This window comes from Zonotrichia leucophrys, chromosome 4, assembly GCF_028769735.1.
Source record: "Zonotrichia leucophrys gambelii isolate GWCS_2022_RI chromosome 4, RI_Zleu_2.0, whole genome shotgun sequence".
NCBI classification, from domain to species: Eukaryota; Metazoa; Chordata; class Aves; order Passeriformes; family Passerellidae; genus Zonotrichia; species Zonotrichia leucophrys.
Window position 1 is genome coordinate 1,192,642 of NC_088173.1, and position 25,457 is coordinate 1,218,098.

Here is a 25,457-nt window from a genome sequence, read left to right on the forward strand (position 1 = left end):
AGAGTAGGCAGGATGCAAATGTCAAGGGAGAGCAATACTCAATTTCTTCTTTAGATGTGGAGGGATCTGAATATTCTCTGTGTGTGCATTAATAGCTGCACTTAATGTTCTTGCTCAGGCAAACAGAATGGTAGCCTCAGCCCCAAGCCACATCTCATTGTCAGATGTTTTCTAAGAATTGATGCTTTTCTTTTAAAACTTTATTTTTACCCAATTCTTTTCTTTTATTCCTAAAGTCCATAAAGTATTTGGCTATGCAAAAGCAACACAGGCAGAAAATGTGGGCAACACAGGGACACAAATGAAGGAGTCCCATCACTGGGATTTTTGTGCAGTTAGGGACCCATGTGAATTGTTAGAGAAAAACCCAGCTTCTATCCAGCTTTAAGTGCTAAAAGTGTTTATAACATGACACTTTGATGTGTATAAGGATATTCATCTATGGGAATTTTCTACAAAATAGAAAGTGTAGGAACTTTTCTTTATAAGAGAGTTTCATCTTGTCCAAAATAATGGACAGATCTGCTAACACAAGTAGCTTTTAATACTAAATCTTCACTAACTTTTGTTAAGTTAATTTAGGCAACCAAGGCTAACAAAATCTGTTGTTTTGTGTGGCTTCTGCAGTGAACCAGATGAAACTTTCCTTTGCATTAATTCCAACAGGCTTTAAACTCCATGTTTAGTGAGGTTGTACCTATTAATCTTTTGACTGCAGCCTATCAAGATGACCATGCAGTTTCACCTGGTAACTATTCAGTTTAATATGGGGTCTGGGGAGAGACACAAACTTCAGGACAAAGCCCAGAGTTACGAATGTTTGTGACTGCCTAAAGGGCAGGCTTTCATGGAGGCCACCTGCAGTGCTAAACCTTTTCTTCCAAAGTTCTGGGCATTGTGGGCTATTTTTTTTTCCATGGTTAAAGAGCAGAACTTCATTCATGCACTAAATTTGTTACACAAGGCTTCTTACCTAAGCAGCTCTTGCATTCACCCTGGACTATATATACCCTGTAACAGCCTCCAGCCCCTGAACCGTGTCTGGTTTCAGCCAGCAGCACTAAATATAACTAATGCACAATTCCTCAATTTGAGCTTGCACTGAAGCAGGACCTGAGCAACGTTTAAATGCCTTTTGACAGCTGGTATGTTGCACATTTGTTTTATGCACAATTTTACACATGGAAGGTTGAACCACATCCTAGGAAGTCAATAGCTTTCCTAAGCTATAACGAGCTCTCCCCACCTGCCCTTTCTGTAAGCACAGGCTCTCCAGAGGACTGCCACTCTTCAGTCACTCTGGTTTTGGTAGCCATGGAATAACCTGCCCAAATCCCAGCATGTAAAATATCAACCAACAGTTTCTTCCCAAAGTGTCCTGGATTGCAAGGCAATGTGTATTCTATTTGTGTATTCTGTTAGAGGTGGGGCAGTTATCTTCTGTTCATTGGGAACTTTTCTTTCTCTCTTCCACAAACCAATCCTCTCTCCAGGAGACATCTGCTGTTAATGGGTTACTGAGTGTCACTGCATGATTGATAAAATTACAGCATCCCATTGGGAGATGCTTGGTCCAGGAGGAGGAGCCAAGCATTCCTAACTGGATATAATCTGAGATTTTTGGGACACCAGCACAGCCTTTCCATTGGATTCCCAGAGGAACAGCAGCTGCCTCTTCCACTGGATCTTCAGAGGAAGACTGCACCTTTCTACAGGGTCCCTGCTCCAGCAGAACCACCCCTGACACTCCAGGAGGGCTGCAGCCACAATTCCAATTGGATGCTACCAACACCCTGACCCACAGGGTGTCAGGTTGTGTTCTGACTCTGTCAGTGTTGTTTTGGTTTACCGCATTGTTTATTTTACTTTTTAAATTTTTTCTTCCCTAATAAAGAACTGTTATTCCTACTCCCATATCTTTGCCTGAGAGCCCCCCTTAATTTCAAATTTATAACAATTCAGAGGGAAGGGGTTTACATTTTCCATTTCAGGGGAGGCTCCTGCCTTCCTTAGCACACCCCTGTCTTTTCCAACCAAGACACAAACACATAAATTCAAGAAAGGATTTTTACACACAAATAAAGCAAGTAAATAATGACATGCCTATGTCTTCCTAGACAGGGATAAGATTGGCAGTAACAAGGCAAATAGCTCAGCTTCTTCCCCAGTGGCACTCAGAGCACACAAAGAGCACATAACCCTTGCCTATGCTGTAAATTGACCCCATGTCCAGCACCCTTTTGCCTGCTGGATTTCCAGCAGTCCCATGCAAACCTCATAAATAAACTAGAAAAACTGGTGTTTTACCAGTGATTCTTAGTTTTCCTTGGAATCAAAAGTCTGAACTGACCTTCATTTCAAAACATCTTGACAGAGCTCCTCTTGCATAGCTGAAAGCATTCTAAGCTTTTGAAAGTGTTTAAAGATGCTTGTCGCACTTGGCTTCAGTGGATTTTTGGAGAACTGACGAAGCCTGGGTGCTTTCCCACATCTTACACTGTGGTGAAAGAGGCCTCTTGGAGTTGGCTTCTTCCTACACTAAAGGATCTTAGTGCCAAATTTCCATCACACTCCTTCTTTCCAGCCCCATCCCTGTTTGGCAGTGTCACGTGGACTTTGTTGGGACAGCTTCAGTGTGTTAAAGCCTCACAGTCTGACCAAGGTTCAGCTTGTGGTCAGACTCTTGAAGGGTTTTCCAGGAAGCTCTAAGACAGGGAACTTGTCAAGCAATGATGCCAAGAACAAATTGGTCATTTCACAAGGGGGCTTTTTCCCCTTGCCAGACCTCTGACTTAGTGTTTAAAAAAAATCCTGAGCCACCAAGCAAAGGTGAATCATTATCTCATAGCATGAGGGACAAGGTAAGTATAAGGTGATTTTATTTTCAGCCCTTCTCAGGCCTGAGATGGTTGTCAGAAAAAAGATAATAGAATTTATTCTGTTTATGTGCTAAAATGTCAAGTAGTGCACCAGCCTCTCACCTCAATTAATTGGCAAGGTTGTGGTTTACTTCTTTAAAGGCAGATGGAGAAACTGTGGGTCCTGCCAGCTGCCCTGCAGCCAAATATCTCTGAACTGGCTTATCAGTGACCCCTCCCAGAATTGGAATGTTCTGACATCATACTTGTTTAAATGAGAAAAAACATTTCCTTTGCCCTGATCACTGAGGGAGGAGAAATAATTAGTCTGAATTTCAGATACTGCACAAGGGCAATGAATTTCTCCCAGGGGTATCTGTGTTTGTGCTGGAATTACAACACAGAGAGCTGGAGTGACTGCTTTGGGAATAAAATTATTCTTAATCACAGAATAAGGAGAGAAGGAACAGGGAAAGGTATCAATAAGAAATTGCTCAGTTCTTCCCTTGTCTTTATGCAGGGCCACTTTCCCAATGCCATTCCCAAATGATGTCTAATTTATACCTACAGGCCTAAATATTCCCATGTCTTCTGCAGGAAATCCATCCCAGTGCCATCCTCATTATTATGAAGTTTTCCAGGGGCTTTGGTTGAGCTTCCTGGCTGCCATTTAAACCTGTGGATATTTCTGCGGCTGTTGGTGTCTCTGACAGCTCCTGGTGCTGCAGTGACCAAACCAGACACAGCACTGCAGCTCAGGCCTTGTGCTGAAGTCAGCTTAAGCTCTTGCACTTCTTTTTTGTATTTCCCAGTATAATTGTATTTTTGGGAGAATAACAGAATATTATAAACCAATTTCAGCTTGTGACTCTCTAGCTTCACTAAAGAGGTGTCATGTAATGGGCTGTTCCCCATTCCAAATAAGAGCTGTTGATTAATCCTGATGAAGTGTAGCACCTTGATCTCATTTTTATAAAAGTTCATTTTATACGGTTTTTTAGACCCTTTTTCATTTTATATAGGTTTTTAGACCCTTTTTTCTAGTTTGTCTGCCTGGTGTAGAATTGGAGTCCTCTCCCCCAGCATTGTTTAAAACCTCCAGGCTGGAGTTACATATTAAATAACCACTTTGCTTATTCATTATCCAGTTGTCTAATGAAATGCTGAATAACCCCTGAACTCTTTGCAGTCCTGATGTGATCTTCCCATGGGGACAGTGACCCACTGCAAACTCCCAGCAGTGACCCAGCCAGTTTTTCTGGCCTCAGAGGTTTCCTTAGTTTGCTCCTGACAATGCTGTGTGACACAGCCCTGAAATTGATTAAATTTGGCTTTCCTTATCTGCAAGGCCTGTTACCCTGTCACAGAAGGATACCAAACTAGTCTGACTTCATTCTTGACAAACAGCTCTCATTTGCAATTCCAGTTCTTGTTTTTCAAACACTTACAAAATGTTGGTGGATTATTGCTTGAAAAACATTCTCAGGGGTGGATGGTACATTGGCTTGTGTGTAGTTTTCCAGTTCTCTTCCTCATTTTAAACACAGCCACTGAACTTACCCTTTTCCAAGACTGGCATAAGCCACATCTTCCCTGTGCTCTTAGCAATAATTGCTTATGATGGTTGTTCTGGGTTCTTCCTTCAGTCTCCTGTGGTGGGTCTAGTGATAGACCTGAGTAAAACGAGAGCTCCAGGCAGATCAAAACATTGAAAAGGGACTTCACAAACCTACAAGCATCAGTAACCAAAGTAAACTTCTGCTAAATATTTTTACCTAAAACATTCACTGGTATTAGTTGTGTGAGACTTGTTTTCATTGGTAGATAACAGAGATGCTTAGTTCTGTACCACTTTTCAAGACAGCAACTTGATTAACTTTCCCCTTCTGCTGAACAGAGAATAAACTCTTCCCTTGGGTTTTATCTTCCTCATTTTACTCCCCTTTTGTTGAAAGGATGCTTTCTTGCTGTTCTTCATGTTTCACACTGCTTGTGTCTGCTTTTGTGTCTTGGCCTCTCTGGGCTCGTGCCTGGGGTTGTTCTCCTGCCCTTCTGTCCATCAGGTCATGATGACCAGACACAGATTCTTCTGTGCCTGTGGATTTTCCTTCTGTTTGAGTCCAACAAAGGGCTGATAGCCATGTGAGTGGGCAATGATGTAGCACTTTATATTAGGCTGGGATTAACTGCCCGGTTTGCCATGTGTGTCCATGACTGTAATAATGGAGTTAGTTCTGAGACCAGAACCTTTGCCTGCATCTTCCTTTTTTGCACACATATTCAACTCAGGCCTTCAATGAATGCCATTTTAACTAGATATATAAATTTTCTTCCCCACTTCAAAGATGTAACTTTCAATACCTGTAACACTTAGGAATCAATAAGAAATTTTCCAAGGAAGCCACCAGATGTCTATCCTCACTAATCATCTTCCCCTTAAATGCCCGATCATTCTGATTGCTTTGGAGGAAATTCTTTCTCTCTTTTAGCAAAAAATTATTAGGTGTGTATTCTCTGTAGAAAAAGAAAATTAAGTAAAAATATTTCTGACAGCCCTCTGGGATAAACTATGATATTTTTCAGACACTAAATAGACTTCTGTGAATCTCTTGGAATTTTCTTGTCTTCCAAAGTTAATTTGGTACTGGTATTCCTTAGCTATGGTGATACCCAATAGTGAATGTAATAGCTAAGCAAGTCATGCAAATGTTTTCATGTGTCTCTCCTCTTCAGCTTTGTTGGAGGTGAGAAAATAGCACAGATTTCTGGAACTTTTCCGTGCAGACTGGCTCCTGTCCTCTGTGAATTGAGAACCATGTCTTGGACCACATGGTTCTGTTAGCAGGAGGAGTTGGAAACTTTTTTCATGTTTCTTTATGACCCTGGCATTTGACACAAAAACTGGCCAGACTCTGTAGCTGTGATGTCTGGTTGTTTTATGTTGGCACTGAGAAGAGGAGGGAAAATAATTACATAATTTTAAGTTTAGTAGTATAAGTGACACTGAACTAACACCTTTTACCCCTTTAGGTGGTGGATACAGAATGCCCTACAGCAGATATCACAGTAGCTAGAATTTTTGAAAAGACTACACTGATACCTTGAAAAAATATTAGAACAAACAGTGCTTTCTACCTCACCAAAGGTTATTGCAGCTGTAGGTAATTCCTTCCTGTCCCTTTCTTGAAATCCATGTATGAAATGTGGGTTATAGCTATGGGACCATAATGAGGGTACAGGCAAGAAACTCATATGCCAGGGTGAATGGAAGTGTGAGGATTTTGGATTTTGTGCCAGAATTCCCATTTGATGTTATTTAAAACTGAAGATCATGGCACACAGACAGTATGACCAGCCCTAGATGAGTGTACAGTCAGGCTCTATAATGTTTGTTTATATCCTGGCTCTTGTGGAGCTGCTCCTTTAACAGGCCTGGGAGGCCTGGGATGAGACAAACAATGTAAAACTGGTCCATCTCACACAGCTGGTCCATCTCACACAGCCTCACTGAGAGTCCAGGCATCCAGCATCAGAGCTAGGATTGGGAGTCTCAGCTTCTCATAAAGCCAGTGGGACATGTTGGTGCAGATGTGTGCCCAGACTCACCTCGTGAAGATCCCAGTGGCTGAGACCTTCTGCTGGACCTTCCACACAAGGGAATTTGAGTTTCAGTTGCACTGTGGGCTAAAAATTTGAGAGTGTGTCATTCTTGTAGGAATTGCTTCCATAACTCTGGGCTGCCCCCTTGTAAGACAGGCATGTCCACTTTGCCAGAAAGTCCTGTGAGAGGACCTTTAAACTAACCTGGTCCAAAAGCACAAGCATTGCTGGGAGGGCTGTAAGATGTAGTTCTGAAAAAGCCACAGGAACAAGTGAAATAGAAGCAGAGGGCAGTGCTGGAGAAAGAGTCTAGGACTGAAGAAAGGCAGGGATAAACTATGTCTATGTCTGGAAAAACTGATACCTCCACAGCCTGGCAGGGTGGTTATTCTGTGCAGGCCAGGAAGGCTGGAGCCTCTCCTTGGTGAGAGGAGATGGAGTGTCCTTCTGTAAAAGAACAGCAAAGCCATGAATTGAACAGTAATGTTGCAAAATGAGCCTTTAATCATGCTCTGGGGCAAGCAGGTAGGTGTTTGAGCATCTCTTTCTCTTTTCCAAAAGGTATCACCTCTCCTGTCTGAATGCTTGGTTTCAGCCAGGTGCTTACACAGATTCCCTGTCCAGGAAGCTTCCTGCTTTAACTTTGTCAGAACACAATAAATAAATAAATAAACAAATAAATAAATAAGGTCTGATCCCAGATCAAAAGTTGAGCTTGAAGAGAGCATCCTTAAACTTTTGCAGTGTGTAGGTTTTGGCTGGGCTCTTATCATGGTTACCCTAGGGTGATGCTGTGCAGGATCTGTTTTCGTGGTTGGTCCGTGTGCCAGGGGTGCTGCTGTCCACAAGGCCTCGTTTTCAGTGTAGTTAAACAAAGGCCGTAATGGATTCTTCCCCAAAGTATAGGGGGCCATCAGCAAAGTACCATCAGCAGGCCCTGCAACTTCATTTATCCAAGCAAACTTCTGAGTTTTTCTCTCATTTGATCCCTCACAGAATGAAATATCACTTTAAGTGAGTTACAGCTAAAGCAAGGGATGGGAGCTGTGTATTTCAGCACAGTCCCTTTGGGAACAACAGCAACAAACACAAAAATTGCCCAAGACTCTCTCATGTGGGTGTCAGCACCCAGTGTCTGCCAAGGAGAGGGCATGGCCTTTGGGAGCAGAGGAGGAGTGCAGCAGTGACCACCCATCACACTGTGGTCCCTTTAAATCTTCTTCTCCACTTGGCAGCTCCAATTTTTCAGCGTTGCTATAGCAAATCTCCATGGCAATGACCCTAATCAGGGAAGGGGGGATGCTGGCGGGCGCATGCTCACAGTGCCTGCTGGAGCCTTGCCTGCTCTCTCCAGCTGCTCCAAGGCTCTGGCACCCAGGCAAGGAGAAGGAGCAGGTACTGGGCAGGCTGGTCCTTGGGGTGCATCTGGGACCCACGGCGTGGCCGGCACTGGCGTGTGCGAGTGGGTTCGTGTGTGCACGGGGTCTGGGCTTAGCACATCTCACCCACTTCTTGGTGAGCAGCCTGCAGGGAGCAAACCGCTGCTTTTTCACTGCTTCTCCTCGTTGCAGGCAGGGAAGACAGCTGGAACCATTGCTGGGAGCGATGGCGCCCGTGCGGAGCGAGGCGCGGGTGGGAGCGCTGCTGCTGCTGCTGTCGGCGCTCAGCCTGCTCAGCGCCAGGCTCGTGGGGGCTGCCCAGGACCCCGGCACTGCCATCCCTGCAGAAAGTAGGTACCTGCTGCAATTGTACCTCCTACAGTGGTACCCTGTCCTGCCTGCCTTCCTCCGCTGCCCCCAGCAGCCACACGGGCTCCCTGCTCCAGGGGAACCTGGTGTTGCCTGATAACGATGAGTCTGTGCCATGGCAGCAAAGCACGTGAAAGCAACAGCCACAGAAACAGCATGCAAGCAAGGATTAGTAGTTATTTGGGGAAAAAAATGCTTAACTGCATACTCTTAATTTTATTTTGAGCTTGTGCTCAAGCTCATTGTTTGTAGGTCTTTTAGATTCTTGAGAGTTTCATTTCACTAGATAGTTTTAATTGATATACACAGATTTGCTAAAATACCTATGATGTCCTTACTAGTCTGAGTATTGTTAGAAGAAAATTTGTGTGTATTTCTGCTAGGGCTTTGCATCTTGCATGTTTTAGTATTTGTTGGAACAATAGGTCAAGTTCAACTTGTAGCTACTACAAATCGACACAGGGGACGTTTACCCAAACAGTGCATTTGGAAAGCAAAAATAAATTTCTGAAATCCTGCAAACCTAAAAAGTAAATAAATCTGACAGACTGGCTTGAGCACACCACGGAGCTGGGAGCTCTTGAATTTGGATTACAGCTCTATATGAGCTTCCTCTGTTGTTTTGAGTAAGTCTCCAAACTTTCTCAGCTCCAAAATGAGTATAGTTCAAAGTTATTAGGGGATGGAGTCAATGTTCTCAGGGTGTTTTGGTGACAGCAAATGGGAAATAGCCACTCATTAGAAACATAAAATGTCCTCTGGGAAAAAGACAACAAAGAAAGATAATAGCATAAAAACAAATCTCTAGTTCTTAGTCATGTTTGCTTTGTATCACAGCTATCTTTTCATATAACTATCAAAATATTTAATACAAGGTGTGATTTTGTCACTGCGTTTTATTCACAATTAATTCCATTAGATGAAACTAATGAGACTTAGATGTTGAATTTCTTTCTTTTTCTGTTATCTTCTTTTTTTTTTTTTTAATTAGGGCTAAGTTTTGGTCTGTTCTAAATCAGATCTCACTGCTATTTTGTTGTCTGTTTCCCAAGAATTCATTAATTCTAATCGGTTTTGTGATGAGTAGTCCATGTTATCTCCTCAAAGAGAAAATCAGGCTTGGAAAATAAATTGTTCATACTCTTTGTGTGTCTGTGTCAGCACAGGCAAGTCAACACATTTGGGAAAATGTATACAAGGGTTTCTTGTTCTACTTGTGTAGTGAAAACTCCCATTTGAACTGTAGAACAAAACTCTTGGCCAGGGTTTCTGACCCAAGTGTCACAGAATTATAAAACCATAGAAAGGTGGGAAGGACCCTGTAGAGCTCATCTGGTCCAGCCCTGTTGCCAGGCTTGCAAGGGTCTTTCAGGTGTGAAGAGATAGACGAGAATCTTGACTCCATGATCAGAAGGCTGGATTTATTAATTTATGATATATGTTACAGTATGACTATATTAAAAGGAATAGAGAAGTTCAGAAGCTTGCTATGCTAAGAATAGAAAAGGAATGAATCAACAAAGGAACTCTCTCTGATTCTCTCAGAGAGAGCTTGGTCTTTTGATTGGCCCTTAATTGTAAACATGGAACATGGGCCAATCACAGGTGCACCTGTTGCATTCCACAGCAGCAGATAATCATTGTTTACATTCTTCTTCTGGGGTCTCAGCTTCCCAGAAGGGGGAAAAATCCTAAAGAAAGGATTTTCCACAAAAGATGTCTGTGACACAACCCCCTGCCATGGGCTGGGACATCTTCAACTTGATCAGAGTGAAGTTCAACCTGATCTTGAACATTTCCTGGGATGGGGCATCTGCCCCCTCTCTGGGCAACCCATGCCAGTGCCTCACCACTTCCACAGCAAAAAACTTCTTCCTTAACTAATTTAATGTGACCCTCTTTTATTTCAGAACCATTCTCCCTTGACCTATCACAACAGGCCCTGCAAAAACAGTCTGTCCCATCCTTCTTACAGTATCAAGGAGTCTTTTTGCCATCTTATTACCCTCCTCTAGCCAGGCTTTGGAGTCCCTTGAACAGCCTTTGGGGAAGATTTCTTGTGTTGTCTCACTCCTGAATGTATGAGTGTGGACTGCAGGGCAGGTCAGGGTGTTTCTGTGGCAGTGTTACCCAGAGACACGCTGCCCCATCCCAAGGAACAGGGCACTGCTACAAAAGCAAAATGCTATTTCTGTCTGAGACCAGGCCAGGAGCAAGACTGTCAGCTGATTGTGAATTGTAAATTGTTTTGGGCTGCTGCAAGGACAGAGTTTTAAAGCCACAAGTAGCTCCTGGTGCTCCTCATCAGCCACTTGTTGGGAGAGTGCTGCATAGCTGCTGAGTGCTCCAGACACTTTCCTTTGCCTGTCAGGGCTCCTCCTGATGGTTAACCTGTGAAACTCTGCCCTTAGGACATTGTGGGTGCTAAATATTTGTGTGAGATTGTAGAACTGGTTTAAATTCAAGGGAAAAAATCCTAGAAATGGCTGTTAGATAAAAGGGCATTTCTTCTGGCTCAAGGGCTGCCTTAGCATACTCCTGAGACCTGGGAGGGTCTTTGGGAATGCATCTCTCCAGACTTGCCCTGTTCTCAGGCTCTTCCAAGGCACCCATTGGTAGCCATGGAGGTATAACAGTGCCCAGGGATTGCACCCTGGCATGGGGACATGCCTGCACCAGTCCCCTGCTAGGATGGACCCTGGCACACTTGTGCCCATGAAAGAAGGCCAGTTGTCTGTCTGTATAAGAGAGCTGACTGTTCCAGAGCGGAGCTATCCCACGCTCTCATGGCTTGGGGATGCTCCCAGACTTCCAATATTCCTCAAGAGATGCAGGCTGTAGGGGACTGGGCACTGGGTTGGGCACTCACTTTGGTGTGATCTAGTACAGAGACACTCCTGGATCTTTTCCTGCTTGATGCTCCACTGGCTACATCTCACCAGGAGCTGGTCCCTGTGGGCACTTATTACAGCGACCTTAGACGGTCACTGTGGTGAGAGAAGGACGAGAATCTTGTTTCTTGATCAGAAGGCTGATTTATTGATATAAGATATATAATACATTATAACTATACTAAAAGCAAGAAAAAGAGAGGTTCCAGAGAGCAGCTATGCTAAGAATAGAATAGAAAGAATGAATAACAAAGTTCTTTGCCCAGGGAATCTGTCCCTGAGCTGCTCCTGTGATTGGCCTTTAATGGTACACAAGGAAGATGAGCCAATCACAGGGACACTTGCTACATTTCACAACAGCTGATAACAATTGTTTACATTCTTCTTCTGGGGCCCTTTGCTTCCCAGAAGAAGGAGAAATCCCAAAGAAAGGATTTCTATGAAGAAATGTCTGCGACAGGCACTGACCCCTTCAGAGGGCACTGCCTCTGCAGCAGGAGCAGCACTTCCCCATTGCTGCCCTTGGGCCTCACTGTCAGCCCAGGCAAACCAGACCCAGGATGGCCCAGAGGGGAAAGGGGTCTCCAGTGCACGTTCTTAACAGGGATGTGGGATGGACTCGGGCCATATTTAGTGTCCTCCTGCAGGGCAGAGCAGTGTGGTGCTGCAGAGCTTTTCCCTGTCCCCAGGTGTGTGACATGGCACTGGCAGCAGCCCTTAGCAGGAACATTCCCACATCGACCCCACGGTCTCTCCCCCACCTGGTGGGAGGAATGTGTCCCTCCTGCAGCACCAGGAGCAGGACAGGGCTAGCAATGCTCAGTACAAGTGTGGGAGGTGCAGGAGTCACAGGAGAGGAGCATGAGAGTGAGTCACGGATCTCTTGAGCAGTGCAGGGAGATCCTGTCCTGTGTGAGGCACTGGGATCTGGCTGGGGCACCATCCCCTGCTCCCTGCCAGTCACACAGGCAGGCACAGCTCTTTATGCATAATTCTAATTAGCAATGATTAATTGTGTCCTTATACTTTATTCACAGCACTTAGCATATGCAAAAGACTGTTCAAGTTTGAAGTGGTGCTACTAATACTCACAGATTATTTTCTTTAAAGTTCTGTGCAATCCACTCGAAAAAAATAAGTTATTTCCTCAACCGCCCTTTGCATTTTAGCCCAGATCACCCACTGTGAAAGCTAAAATATGGACTCTGAAGACCAGAAGCTGGTCAGTCTGTTTTCATTAGCCAAGGTGCACGAAATACAAAGAATAAACACCAAGTGTATGCAAGGGGAAGTAAAATTAGACTTACACAGTGCTTTCAGTCCCAGTTCTTCACCAAGAAGAAGCCAAGAAATATATTTTTTTCTCTTCCCCCACTTCTCCCAAAACACACAAAGACACATAGAGTCTTTGTGCTGACAGGACCCATTTAAAGAGTTATAGCTGACTCTTGATAATTCTCATTATGTTAATCCACAGACCTGTTAAGTCTCCCTATGAATGATGGTCTGTTTCCACCTGTCAGCAAGGAATTAATAGCACTCTATAATATACTTTGCTATGAAGTGACTTAAGATTTGGTTTCATGGCTGCTTTAAGCTGATGTAAGCCTGTGCTGCCTCTGCCCTTCTCCTCTCCATAACCTGGTATCCTGTCCTTGCACTGTTTCCTCTCCTGGCCCCAGAACTTGGGCATTCAGGATCTGCTCTGGGGGGATAAAAGTCAGTGATCCAGCTGATGGAGGAGCTTCATTGTCACTCCTGCTGTGAGCAAGTGGAAGTGTGGGATGCCTTAGCCAAGGACAGAAAGCACAGTGGGATTGCTCCTATTGGCAACAGCACATATTTAGATTTGTTTGATAAAACAGACACTTAGACATATTTCTGTTGGGGAAATCTCCATGGGCACCTTGCTCAAAATATTGTGGGCATGAAGAGAGGTCAAATCCACAGAGATAGGTCAGCTTAGCAGCTCAGCTCTTCATTCTGGAAAGCAGACCAAGGCAGAGAGTGATGGAGAACATCAAAGTCCTAAGTAGGACAAAGTTGTGATTATTTAATTACTGTCTCATCCACTGCAAAAAATTAGAGGCAGGAAATGAAAGCAGCAGATGTCAACTTCAGAGCAGACAGGAATGGTATTTTGTTCACTCAGTGAATAGCTGAGCTGTGAAACTCATTGCCACAGGATGTTGCAGATGACAAAAGTTAGCATGGATTCAGGAAGCAACAGTCCAAATTAATGTGAGGAAAATTCATGGAGGGCTTATCAGATATAGAAACACCAGCCAGATGCAGGATATCCTCCAGCTTCCTGTTAGGCCAGGAGAACATTGCTAGACACTTACTCTTGTGTCTTCCTTGAGTATCTGCCATTGGCTACTGGCTCCCAGGGATGCTGAGCTGACCCAGGGACAGCAGTGCCTGGAGAAGGATCCCACACCACAGAGCACAGCCCCAGAAATGACATTAAAGAGTGAATATGCTGTTATGTGGTGAAACTGGCTGCATGTGCACTCTGACTTTGGAGGGCAGTGCTGTGTTGGGAGCTTTGCAGGCGCTGGTTCAGGACACCCAGAGCTGCACAGGCAGGCATCCTCTGTGCCACCACCCTTCTACTGCAGAAGATACCAGGGCAGCTGCTTTCCCAGGGCTGGCAGAACTGAAATAACCACTTGGCATGGCTGTGCCATTCCACTAGCTCCTCCCTGTCCACACAGGAGCACTTGGCTGTCATAAACACCAGGGAATGATCCCAACCGTCCTGTCACAGCTTTCACAAAGCCCTGGGAACACTTCCTGTGTGACAAGCAGTGACAGATTACAGAATTCATGGCTCTCCTCAAAAGTGCTTTCTCCCCACTGCAGAAGCAGAAGACATTCATTTATCACCTGAATTTTTTTCCCCTCCTTCAGGTTCTGATTTTGAGAACCCTTTGGTGCTTGTCAGCACTTCAGGGCAGGCAGCACCTCCCTGAGGTGGAGCCAGGGCAAGGTGTTTCTGAGCAGACCAGAGTGAGAGGGAGCAGGGCATGACACTGAGTAAATGATGGATTTGCTGACAGCAGTCTGAGCATGCAGGTCCTTTCTAAGGGCTCTGTTTCATGCTCTGAAGTGGAAACAATTAAATTACTGCAATACTGAAAGCAGGAGGAGGTTGAGTGTCTTTAAAGTGTGCTCAAAACCATCCTGCCACTACTCCTGTGCCTGGAGAGGCAGAGTCTTTGTGAGCAGTGCTCTTCTGACAGAGGTGGAGACTTTGCATCTCCCCACGGAATGGGAATTAAATCCCTGGCTTGATCCCCAGGTCTCCCTGAGATGCCCCTTGCACTGAGGGGAGGTGGAGAAGGACAGGTGGGAGAGAAACTCCTCCTGAATAGATCAAAACTCCCAAGAGGCTTGCTGAGGACTGACAGGCACTCTGGCTGCTCCCTTCCTCCAGGTACCAGCCAGAAGGCAGTGCTGGCAGCAGGGTGCCAGGCACAGGTGGGTGCCAGGCACAGGTGGGTGCTGCAGGCACAGAGGGGTGCCAGGCACAGGTGGGTGCCAGGCACAGGTGGGTGCTGCAGGGCTGCCCAGCAGCTCCCTGGCTCCACAGAGCTCCCCAGCCACCTCAGCAGCAGCTTTGCACCCTCTTTGCTCTGGGAGAGCAGCACAGGGGGCTGCATGAGGACAAGGGTTTCAGCACTCTCCCTACCAGGGGGGCTCTGTGATCAGTATGAAATGTCATCTTTCCCCATTCCCCTTGCTCTCCTCCAGTGTCTGCAGTTTCCTCTGCTGAAAACTCACCATCATTAACTTCAAACAGGCAGAGATTGGTGCAGGTGAATCCTGGCAGAGCAGATATTTAGAGACAATTTGGTGGGGTTTTTTTCAGGTGTGTTACTGGGAATGGAAGTCAAAAATGCTCAGTCTGTGTGATTCTATTTTCTCCTTTTCCCTGTTTTTAAGTACCTGGAGGGAGCCTACAAGAAAGATGGGGAGAGACTTTTTACAAGACCATGTTGGGTCTTAGTTACAGTTCTTTCTGTAAACCAATTATTTAGTTTTCTTTACTTTTAGGGATGAATATATTCACACTTGTGTACAGAGGTGCCAACTTCCTTGGACACATTTGTGGCAACAGCAGAGAGGAGTCTCTACAGGAATTTAAAATTAGAAATTAAGATAAGATTGAAGATATTAATGCTCCAGAGGGAGTTAGCTGGAAATCTGGTCTGGTAGCATGGAAAGAAGTGAGCCATTTTGGTTGCCAAGTCCCCTCCTCCTCCAGCGTCTGCCTTTTCCCTGCCCTGCCCCTCTGTGCACACACACTGGCAGCAGCTGCAGAGCCAGTGGGATGCTTTGCATTCCTGGCAGAGAAAAAATACAGCAGCAGGTGAAGGGAAGCAAATACAGATCTGGCATTGTCCCCTCCCAAGCTGCTCTGTAAGAGCTCCTGTAAAAACAGACCTGCCTGTCTGGTTCCTGAACCACTGCAAACTGCTATTTTCAGCGTATCTGGTGAGAATTAACCCATGTCTGAGAAGGGGTAATGTGGTATTCACATGCCCTCTGAACAGAGAGAAGCTGTGAGACAAGCAGAGAGGAAGGAAAACACAATTCTTATCTCACTTTCTGTGCCTGTGATGTGTAAAGTAGAATGCAATATGGAGATTGTTTACCCAAAGTGAGGATGTTTTGTTCCCTTGGCCTATCAGGGCCAAGAGTGTGTGTGTGTGTCAGACTGTCATGGGACAGTCACCAGAGAATGAGAGAGGAGTGCAGTGTGAGCAGTTGTGAGCAAGACTGAGTGCAGGGCAGGTTCAGTTTAGACAAAATGTACACAGTATAGTATAATAAAGTAATTAATCAGCCTTCTGATGATGGACTCAGATGCACAATTCTCTCTCCCCTTCATCAGAGTCACCTTTGATTTACAATAGGGTAAGGATTTCAGTTCAGAGGGGAGAGCTGGGCGCTGAAGCAGCAGGAAAAGTCAAGTCTGGGCCATGCTCAGAAAAGCACATCTAGCAAAGCACTCTGTGGTTTTTGCTGATCCTGTCACATTTGCACAGAGGTAGACACAGGCAGCCTTGGTCTTACACATAGATACAGGCAGCCCTGATTTTGCAAATATAGAGACAGGCAGCCCTGACTTTGCACAGAGATAGATACAGGCAGCCCTGACTTTGCACAGAGACAGACACAGGCAGCCCTGACTTTGCACAGAGATAGATACAGGCAGCCCTGACTTTGCACAGAGACAGACACAGGCAGCCCTGACTTTGCACAGAGATAGATACAGGCAGCCCTGACTTTGCACAGAGATAGATACAGGCAGCCCTGACTTTGCAAATATAGAGACAGGCAGCCCTGATTTTGCACAAAGATAGATACAGGCAGCCCTGACTTTGCACAGAGACAGACACAGGCAGCCCTGACTTTGCACAGAGATAGATACAGGCAGCCCTGACTTTGCACAGAGACAGACACAGGCAGCCCTGACTTTGCACAGAGATAGATACAGGCAGCCCTGACTTTGCACAGAGACAGGCACAGGCAGCCCTGACTTTGCACAGAGACAGACACAGGCAGCCCTGACTTTGCGCGCACGCAGGTGTGGGTGCCTGGTGAGAGTTGGAGTTTCTCCTGGCGAGCTCTGTGAGTGTTCCTCCTGCTGAACTGTGCTGCCAAACTGCACTTTCCTGCTAAGCAGTGCTGCCGAGCTGCACTTTCCCGCTGTGACGGTGATGTCTATCTCTGCCCCCAGGCCGGCCCTGCGTTGACTGCCACGCGTTCGAGTTCATGCAGAGGGCGTTGCAGGACCTGAAGAAGACGGCGTACAGCCTGGACACGCGGGTACGTGTCCTGCAGGAATTGCTCTCCCTCAGCATTTATCTCTGCCCTCCCCTCAGCCTTTATTTATCTGCCGGCGGCCAGGGCTGCCCGGCTGGCTGCAGCAGACGTGACATCCCTGCTGACTCACTCCCGCCCCAGCAAATGGGTTTATAGCGAGCACGAGCACGGATCGTTTGTCACAGTCTGCAGAGGTTCAGTAATGATCATCCCGTCTGACTTCTTGCATAACAGCCTAAGGAGTTACCTCAGACAGTCCCTACGCCAAAGGGAGAGGGAAAGAAGATGTACAAAGGAGAGGAAAACAAGACAGATGATTTACTCTGTGCATCACACCGTTGCTGTGAGCTGAGCGTTCGCTGGGCAGCAGCAGAAATGAGCAGGAGAGAGAGAAGGTGGCAGGCAGGGCTGGCAGAGGACAGGGAAGCAAACACACACACGCACACACACCCTTTGCTCAGGGATTGATGCTTCGTGGAAAAGGGAGAAGCACATTTTTTCATGCATTTATCACAGCACGTAGGGGATTCTGCCACTTCACATGCCAGTCTCCAGAGGTCTCAGCGAGCAAAATGAGGGTGCATTAAATGCCCTGATTTTAGTAATTCATACATCTGTGAGTTTGTAAATATGTGCAAACTGGCTGGGGTAGGATTTCCAAGGTGGTTTGCAAGAGGCAGGAGGTGTCTCTCCTCCAATAAAGCCCCTCCATGCATTCTTGTCCCACCACTCCTTCCTTTGAGCAGGGCCATCCCCCTTGGCAAGTGAGAGGGCTCCTTGTTCCTCTACAGTCATACTCACCTCAAATTGTTATTCCCAGCAAAGCCAACCAAAGGGACATAAATCAATTATGTGTCTCAAACCATCAGTCAATTATGTAGCTTTGCCTTTGGTTTCTTGTGACCTTGGGCAGCCGTGTCAGGCCCTACACAATAAAGTTGGAGTGACTTCAACTTTCCTGAACTATCAATAGCAAACTGATTAGGACAAAGTTCTGAGTGTGGGTTACATTCCAAAAGTTTCCCATGCACTTGAGTAATAATAAATAACTCTTAAGTGGTAAAATGTCAGTAGAGGGGCTTTACCTCCAGCAGCTGTGCTGGGCACTCCTGGTGCATAGCAGAGTTCCACTTGTTTGGATTAGGGTCAGCTGAAATGTTTTGCTCTCACACATGACATGTCAAGACCAGGTGCAATTGCAGCTGTGCTGGTTCTTATGCTGTCAACAGGCTTTGCTGGGAAGACAAAGATTTTTTTGGAATGCAATGGAGGCAGCACAATTTCTTAATCCCAGCACAGAGGTGTTCAGATGTGTCTGTGGTGTCTGTTCTGTCTGGAGAGTGGACTGAGGGTGCAGCCCACGGAGAGCAGCGCTGCCTTGGGAGAGGGGAGGCAGAATGTAAAGGGAGGAACTGGGGCCAGGGTGCCACAAGAGGAATTTCTGTTCCTGTGAGGACCTGGACAGGCCTGACATGCCAAGGCACTGACTGAGGCAGCTCCCAGTGTCACAGAGCAAGGGGCGCAGGAACAGTGCATCACAAAACCAAACAGAACCAGCTGTTTGTAAGATCACCCACCCTTAGCTTAACTGAGCTTAAAACTACTGGTAAATAAACACAACTGAGCTTAACACTACTGGTAAATAAAGGCTGTATTGCTGTACACCTTTCCCAGCCTTTGGATTGATACTCCAAAGGGCTTTCTATCAGAGATGCTTTGGTTAAACACAAATTATTGATGCAGAGATACTAAAGTGAAATACAGCAACCAAGGCCCTACAAATGGCATCCTGTGGCCTTCATTATTCTGACAGGAAGAGCTTCCATATCCATACACCACTGCTGATGCTTGGCTCATGCTGACCAGATATAATTTCTCAAGTTTGACACACAAATAACTTCACTGAATAACTCCTGAGTCTTGGAAATTGTTGCTACAAGGGAAGCCCCATGCAGGATTGCTCCTGCATATCAGAGACTTTCTAAGCCAAGGGCCATCAAGGGCCACAATTAATTTTTGTAATTGATACCTCTCTTTCACAGTCTTTCAGCTTGCAATTGAGTGCTCCCAGAGCTGCTCTTCCTGCCTGTAAATAGTCCTGAGTGACGCCCAGGCAGAGTTTGTGGTAGCAGTGACAGCTTGTTGGCATTGCTGTGAAATCCAATAAGCCTGTTTGATGTTAAGATGATTCTATGATTTCTCCTGGGCTCCCAACAATGGGAGCATTCACTCATCCAAGATTGCATTGTGTAAGCAGGGAGCAGTGCTGAGCAGCGGCTGCCTTTGAGCTAAGCTGATAAGTGAAGCAGGCAAGGAATGTGAACAAACCCTCTGTAATGCAAAGGTGGGTGTCAAAAGTTTGAGTTGAGAAGGATACAGGGCTGGGGAGGGGAGGGAAAGCCATTCTGAAACAGCCTGTCCTGCACAAGTTTGCACTCTGAGAAGAAGAATTGAATAACATAGAGTGGGCACTGCTGGGGGGACAGAGATGCCCAGGCCAGGCAGGAGGGGAGCAGGACCACACAGAAGTGCCCAGCTTCTCCTTCTCCTTCTCCTTCTCCTTCTCCTTCTCCTTCTCCTTCTCCTTCTCCTTCTCCTTCTCCTTCTCCTTCTCCTTCTCCTTCTCCTTCTCCTTCTCCTTCTCCTTCTCCTTCTCCTTCTCCCCCTTCTCCATGGTTAATTAGCCCTTTGCTGTGTCCAGTGTGTCAGGAGGTATCAGGACAGAGGAACACCAGCAGGCTGAAGACCTTGTTGTTTCACAGAGCTTTGAGATAATTTCTTAACAAGTGGGTTTCAACCTCTAATGGGTTTTTGCAGTGTAGATGGAAAACTCATTCACAGTGAATTTAAACCCACTAAATTCATTTTTTCCTCCCCTCAAGAAACTCTTCAAAGCCAGTCTGCAAACTGCTTGAGGGACCGCAGACCACAGGGTGAAAACCACAAGATATGCTCAGGCAGAAGTTTCTTTTCAGTCACAATTGCACTTGCTGGTGTGAATTCCTTGCACCAACAATCTTGAGTCTCAGGAGAAATTGGCTTCTGAAATGATGGTGCCATGCAAAAGGCTCAGCCTTTGTTTCTCCAAAAGTGTGAAAAGAATTCACAAAATATTTAAGTTATTTGATCACAATTAAATGAATGATACTTGAATATCTTTAAAGATCTAAAATTATTTTTCCCTCTATACGCAGAGAAGAAAAGCTTGGAAATACTTTTCCACTAAGGAGCTCCAAATACAACAGCAAGTAATTTTAAGTGATGTATATTGGGAATGGTTTTTAGGCTTTTACTCGAGTACTGATAATACAGCAACTGTCAGTAATTTAACTCAGATTGAAATAGGAACCACACGCTCAGACCTAGATCTGCCTTGAAAGATTACGAGTTTCAGACAACAGGGTTAGACTGACAGCTGGATTCAAGTCAAGAGTTTTCCTAGAGAACCAGCAGTGTAACTGAGAGCACAACTGGCTCCTCAGCACTTGCTATCTGGTGCAATTAAATTACACAGGACTGAAGGCACCATCAACAGGAAGCCATCAATCACCACCAAGGAATTAAGAGCAGTGCAGTAGAAAGTGGAATTTGTCGCAGTGCTTATAAAGGACACTTTAATAATTTTGACAGCCTACTCCCTAGAAGTTAACTGTGAAAATTAAAACATTGAAACTATAAAAAAGCCCTGCATCTCAGCTCTGAATATACTCATTTCATCACTTTTTCTGGATGAAAACCAGCACTAAGAGCTATGATTTTTCACTCAGCAGAGCACCTTGGCTACAGCTGTGCAGAGGGATTAGATCTAATCAATTATAGACTCTTTTAAAGCAATATATTCAGTTCTTTGATTTCATGGATTTTTGTTTGTTTGGTTTTTTTTTTCCAGACAGAAACCCTCCTCCTGAGAGCAGAAAAGAGAGGCCTGTGTGATTGCTTTCATGCAATACACTGAAATGAGCACTGGGATTTGGCCAATGGACATATATTCATTTTTAAAATGCTGTTCAGTAAATTACAGGAAGATACAGAGTGCAAGTTGTGCTCCACCATAAGGAAAAGCATTTTTATCAAAACAGGTATAGCTCAGATTACTTTTGCTTTGTTGTGGTTGTCATAAGTCTATGTGATATTGCATCTGCTGAAATGTCAAGAGAAGAAACAATGCCAAAGTCTTGCTTATAGGTTGTATGCAAGGATAGCATCCAGCTTTTTTGGTATTTCAAGCCAAAAATTGTCCTTGGACTCTCGGGCCAATGTCTTGGCTTATGTGAATTGCCATAGATCTGTGAAAGTCAGTGAAGTCAAATTTTTAAATGTATTTATAGAAGAATAACATGAAAAGGAAGCTATTTGGCCATGATGCATAGATAAACATTTACAAACAAGCAGACTTGGCATTATCTAGAAATTAATAGTTGTCACTGACTGCTTGGCAGTCCGAGGAAGGGATTTGTTCCCCAATTGTATCAATAGTCCAGTGCACAGCAGACACAGTAATCTGTCTCACAATTTCGATTTCTTCAGCGCCACACAGTAGCTGTGATCTTTTTGGAGAGACTTATTAAGTATCTAATGTGATCAGTAACATTTGTAATCACATGAATACTGCCTGGCAGTTGAACTGATTGCGTCTGCCAAAATCTTCTGGAGAAGTGTCTTTCATTAAGCAAATCACATGCTGGATTGAACCACTCAAAGTGGCCTCTACAGAGAGTTTTGGCACAGAGCCTACACAATGCCTGCCTGCCCAGGAGTCTCTTGCAAACTGTATTTTAGGAAATATTTAAATTCTACCAAAATGGTTCTTAGCTCTTGCATGGACTCTGCACTCTGTCAGGGTGGGTTACAGTGCTGATGTTATTCGTATTCCTGCTGCAGTGTGAGACAAGAGAAAACAAAACAATTAAAGCAGTGTAGTAGTAGTAGACAGCAAGATTGTGCCTTGTTACTCTTTAAAAAAGAATAGCAAATCCTTTCTCATTGTTTGCATTTTTTCCTTTATTTTGGGAAGCAGAACAGAAAATGGCCCCAGTGGAAAGTTCCTGTTGATAACAATATCTTAAAACATCATCCCCAAAGTAGAGATTTGTGTATCAGCTGGAGTATCAGGCTCAAAAATTTTATGCAAACAAGAATATTGGAACAGGATCAACAAAAAAAAAGTAGCTTTCAAAGTCATTTTACTAATTCTTTTCAGTATGTCTATCTTTCTATGGGTGGCTGGTGTTTTTGATATTTTGCTCTCAGCCTGCTAAGTTAGGATGGAAGCTATCTGTATGTTTCCAAACTACTTCTCTCCCATTTTGTCTACAGTATCAAACACAGGGAAATAGGGAACTTTGACCCACTGCCAACTTATTGTTTCATGTGCAGTCCTACTCAGTAACACAAAGGAGCATGTTGCCATATATTTTGCCAAAGTTGTTTGAAAGGTATGCGGTTCTCAGCAAGGAAAACCTTCCTTGCACCTGCATTTCAAATAAGAAATCCCCTTTGTCCTTTGTACTATTCCAGCAAACTCTTTTAGAGGTCCTTGGGACCTGTTTTGTGTACAAGAGAAGCAGCATGACACAGCAGCAGCTCCCTTCTGGTAGCATCACACTGCACTGTGGCACCATCACAGACTAAATTTTATTGTACAAACAAAACAGTAGGATGAACACAGCTTCCTTGCAAAATACCAGCCTTTGGCTTCTTTACTCCCACTTATATTTGGACCAAAGTAATGCACAGCTTTTGAGCCAGCTTTTTGCAGGAGATGGAGTCCCAGCACTGAACCTGTGAATTTTCCAGCACAGCTCCCCTTTTCAGGGGGCAGCATGTCTGTGGTTGGCATTGATATTGTGCGTGCTTATTCTGCTGGTACCCTAAAGAATCTTGCAGAGTTCTGTTACAAGAACTGGGTTTTTTTGTTCATGTTTTCATTTAGAAATATGGTTGCTCACAGTTGAGTTTTGATACATGCAGCTTGTGACAATGGAAAGGTGGAATGAATGACAAGTGGATGTTGTCTGACTCCCAAAGGGATCAGAGTGACACTGCAACTTTATGGTTGTAACAGGGTGATTATTCTGTACTTCTCTTTGTCTATAATGCAACACAATAAAAGGGCAAGATGCATTATAATATTTGGTGTGCTTTGTTTCTGATTTGACAAATTGATGGTGCTTATGTATTAATTAATGTCTGTTCTTTAATTAGGCAGAAAATACACAGAGAAAAAATGCTATTTTTAATACAAAAATAAGAAGACCTTGCATTCAAGCTAAATATATTAATATATTCTAATCTGCAGAAGTAGAATATCCAACTCACTCTTATTTGAAATAAAGGTACAGCAATGATTTTGTGAGTTTCTTTAAGGACCCCTTACTCTATACTTGGTGGTTTTGATAAAGTTCCTTATAATTACAGGATGACATGAAGAAAAATTGGAGCTAGATAGTTTTAATTTATTTTTGCTCAGGAAGTGAATTTAAATTCAGAACCCCTTGAGTCTCCACTTACTAGAAGAAACCCTGTATTTTGCAGAAGGATTTAATTGCAGGAGTGCTTAAAGCAGAAAGTTTTTTCTCCCACCCAACACTTCCAGTACGTTTTTTTTTTTTTGCTGCAGAGCCAAGTAAGTTCTTGTGACCTTTTGAAGCCAAGCTGTGTTTTCTCTCCTCTTGGTGCAGTGCTGCTGCTGATAGCCCTGGGCACATGGTGTTTGTGCACAGGGTGGAATGCAGGGGGTAGCCTGTGAAATTCACAGCCAAATCCTCCCTGGAAGAGAAATGGCATAATCATGTTGGTGTGGTGCTGTCTCTGGGCAGGCAAGGTGACAGAAATCCTGGTAATGATCCCCACATCTCCAGAGCTTCTCATACCTGAGCCAGTGCCTTCTTTGGGTGTAATTCTGTGTGCATTCTAAGTCAGTAGTTTTGGTCTGAGTGTCAGAACAACTCTAGGAAGACATCTGAAAATGGTAACACATTTTATCTTGCTTGTAATGTAGAATCCTGTTAGGTTACACCAAAGCTCAGTAGTATTATTGCTAGCTGAATGTAGCTGGTGAATGGACTCTCTGGAATACTCTGAAAATCCTGTGGAAAACCCTCTCCAGATGGAAACCTCATATTTAGAAACCAGTTATGTCTCTGTAGCCAGAACTGTCTGTCAGTAAATCCTGGGTGACCTGAGCATCCGACACACGTTCCCCATTTTCAGAGGAATAAAGTGTGGAAGTATTTCCTTTAAGAGTGACCATGTGGTTTCTGCAGCTGCCCCAGGCTGGAAGCCAAAGACAAGAGCTGCTCCTGTAGCAGTGGGACTCATGGTTTGCACACAGATCTCATCCTGATGAGACAAAGCACTTGCTTGAGCTGAAGGAGGCCAACAGGAGTCCCAGCTCAGTTCAGTTTAGTTCAAATGTAATTTAAAAGCAGAAAGGCTCCGAGGCTGTTGAGCCTTTTGTGAGGCAGAGAAGCATAAAGGATGTTTTCCCTTTGGAACTGGTGTAAGGCAGGAAGTTTGCCCTTGCCCCTCTTGGGCTGCAGATAGATCCCCTTACCTAGAGCAATGTTCTGCTCTGTCCTGCCCTGGCCAGGACTCAGGGCATGAGAGAAGAGGGGAGCAAGTGTGGAGAGGAAAAGAACCTGCCCTTTGCAGCCTGAGTTCCTGGCAGAGAAACCAGAGCTGCAGCCTCCCAGGGATTTACGTGATGAACGTGGTAAAGCAGGGGCTGCAACCCCCCTGGCTGAGGGCAGTGCTGCAGACAAAGTGTCACAGTGGTGTCAGAGCCAGGATTTGAAAAGGGAAACCCAGAGATGTTTTGTGCTTGGTGCAAAAGAAGGGATCATTCCTCACACTCTCATCGAGCACAGCAAGTGAAATTTCCAAACTTTCCAGAACCTGCTTTTGAGAGCTGTGCAATGAAATGCAGGTGGAAGAGGTGGTTGCAAATAACCCTGTGCTCCTCAGCTGAAGCTGTGCAGAAGATGGGAAGTCTCAGGGAGGCTGTGTGCTCTACTTGTTCCCAAAGAAGATATGGAAGAGACGGAAGCATCTTTTGCAAACTGGTACTTGCTGATTTAAAGATTAAGGGGAAACTAAATTGCAGGTGCTTTTACCATCTAAGGAGAAAAGCAATGCTCACTTAAAGAGTGTTCTTTGCAGCAAACATTAAATAGAGGTAGAAAACTAATATCAATTGCAAATATATATATATATGTATAATATGTATAAAATATTTAGCCTCACTTTTGCTGTATTAAACACTTTGAATAAATAATTCCTGGCTGCAGTGGATGAAGCAGATGAGTCTGCTGAACTTCTGAAATGTCACCATAATTTTCCAATGTCTGATTCTGTTTCTGCCTTGAACTGGCCTTGGGGTTCTGTTCAGAACATGCACCTCCACACAGGCAGAGGATGGAATTCATTTTACCCCATATGCTCATGATAATTTGTTGACTGCTGAAGAAAGATCCCCCAACAGAGGGGCCTTTGGTCCAATGTGTACAAGCTTCTGTGCTCTTGCT

The 25,457-nt window shown here is 44.7% G+C and overlaps 1 protein-coding gene across 2 annotated transcripts; it reads left to right on the forward strand.

The window, feature by feature from the left end:
- Positions 1–7,757: 7,757 nt before the first annotated feature.
- Positions 7,758–23,063, forward strand: LOC135446446 (NELL2-interacting cell ontogeny regulator 1-like). Of its 2 annotated transcripts, none has more exons than XM_064710196.1 (4): positions 7,758–7,920; positions 8,030–8,187; positions 16,847–16,935; positions 20,822–23,063. In XM_064710196.1, exons 1-4 carry the CDS (start codon positions 7,772–7,774, stop codon positions 20,885–20,887), a joined length of 462 nt encoding a protein of 153 aa, XP_064566266.1. In that variant the 5' UTR covers positions 7,758–7,771; the 3' UTR covers positions 20,888–23,063. The 2 variants fall into 2 exon arrangements, with proteins under 2 accessions (XP_064566266.1, XP_064566267.1); XM_064710197.1 differs by having other exon boundaries at positions 7,770–7,853.
- The last annotated feature ends 2,394 nt before the right edge of the window (positions 23,064–25,457 follow it).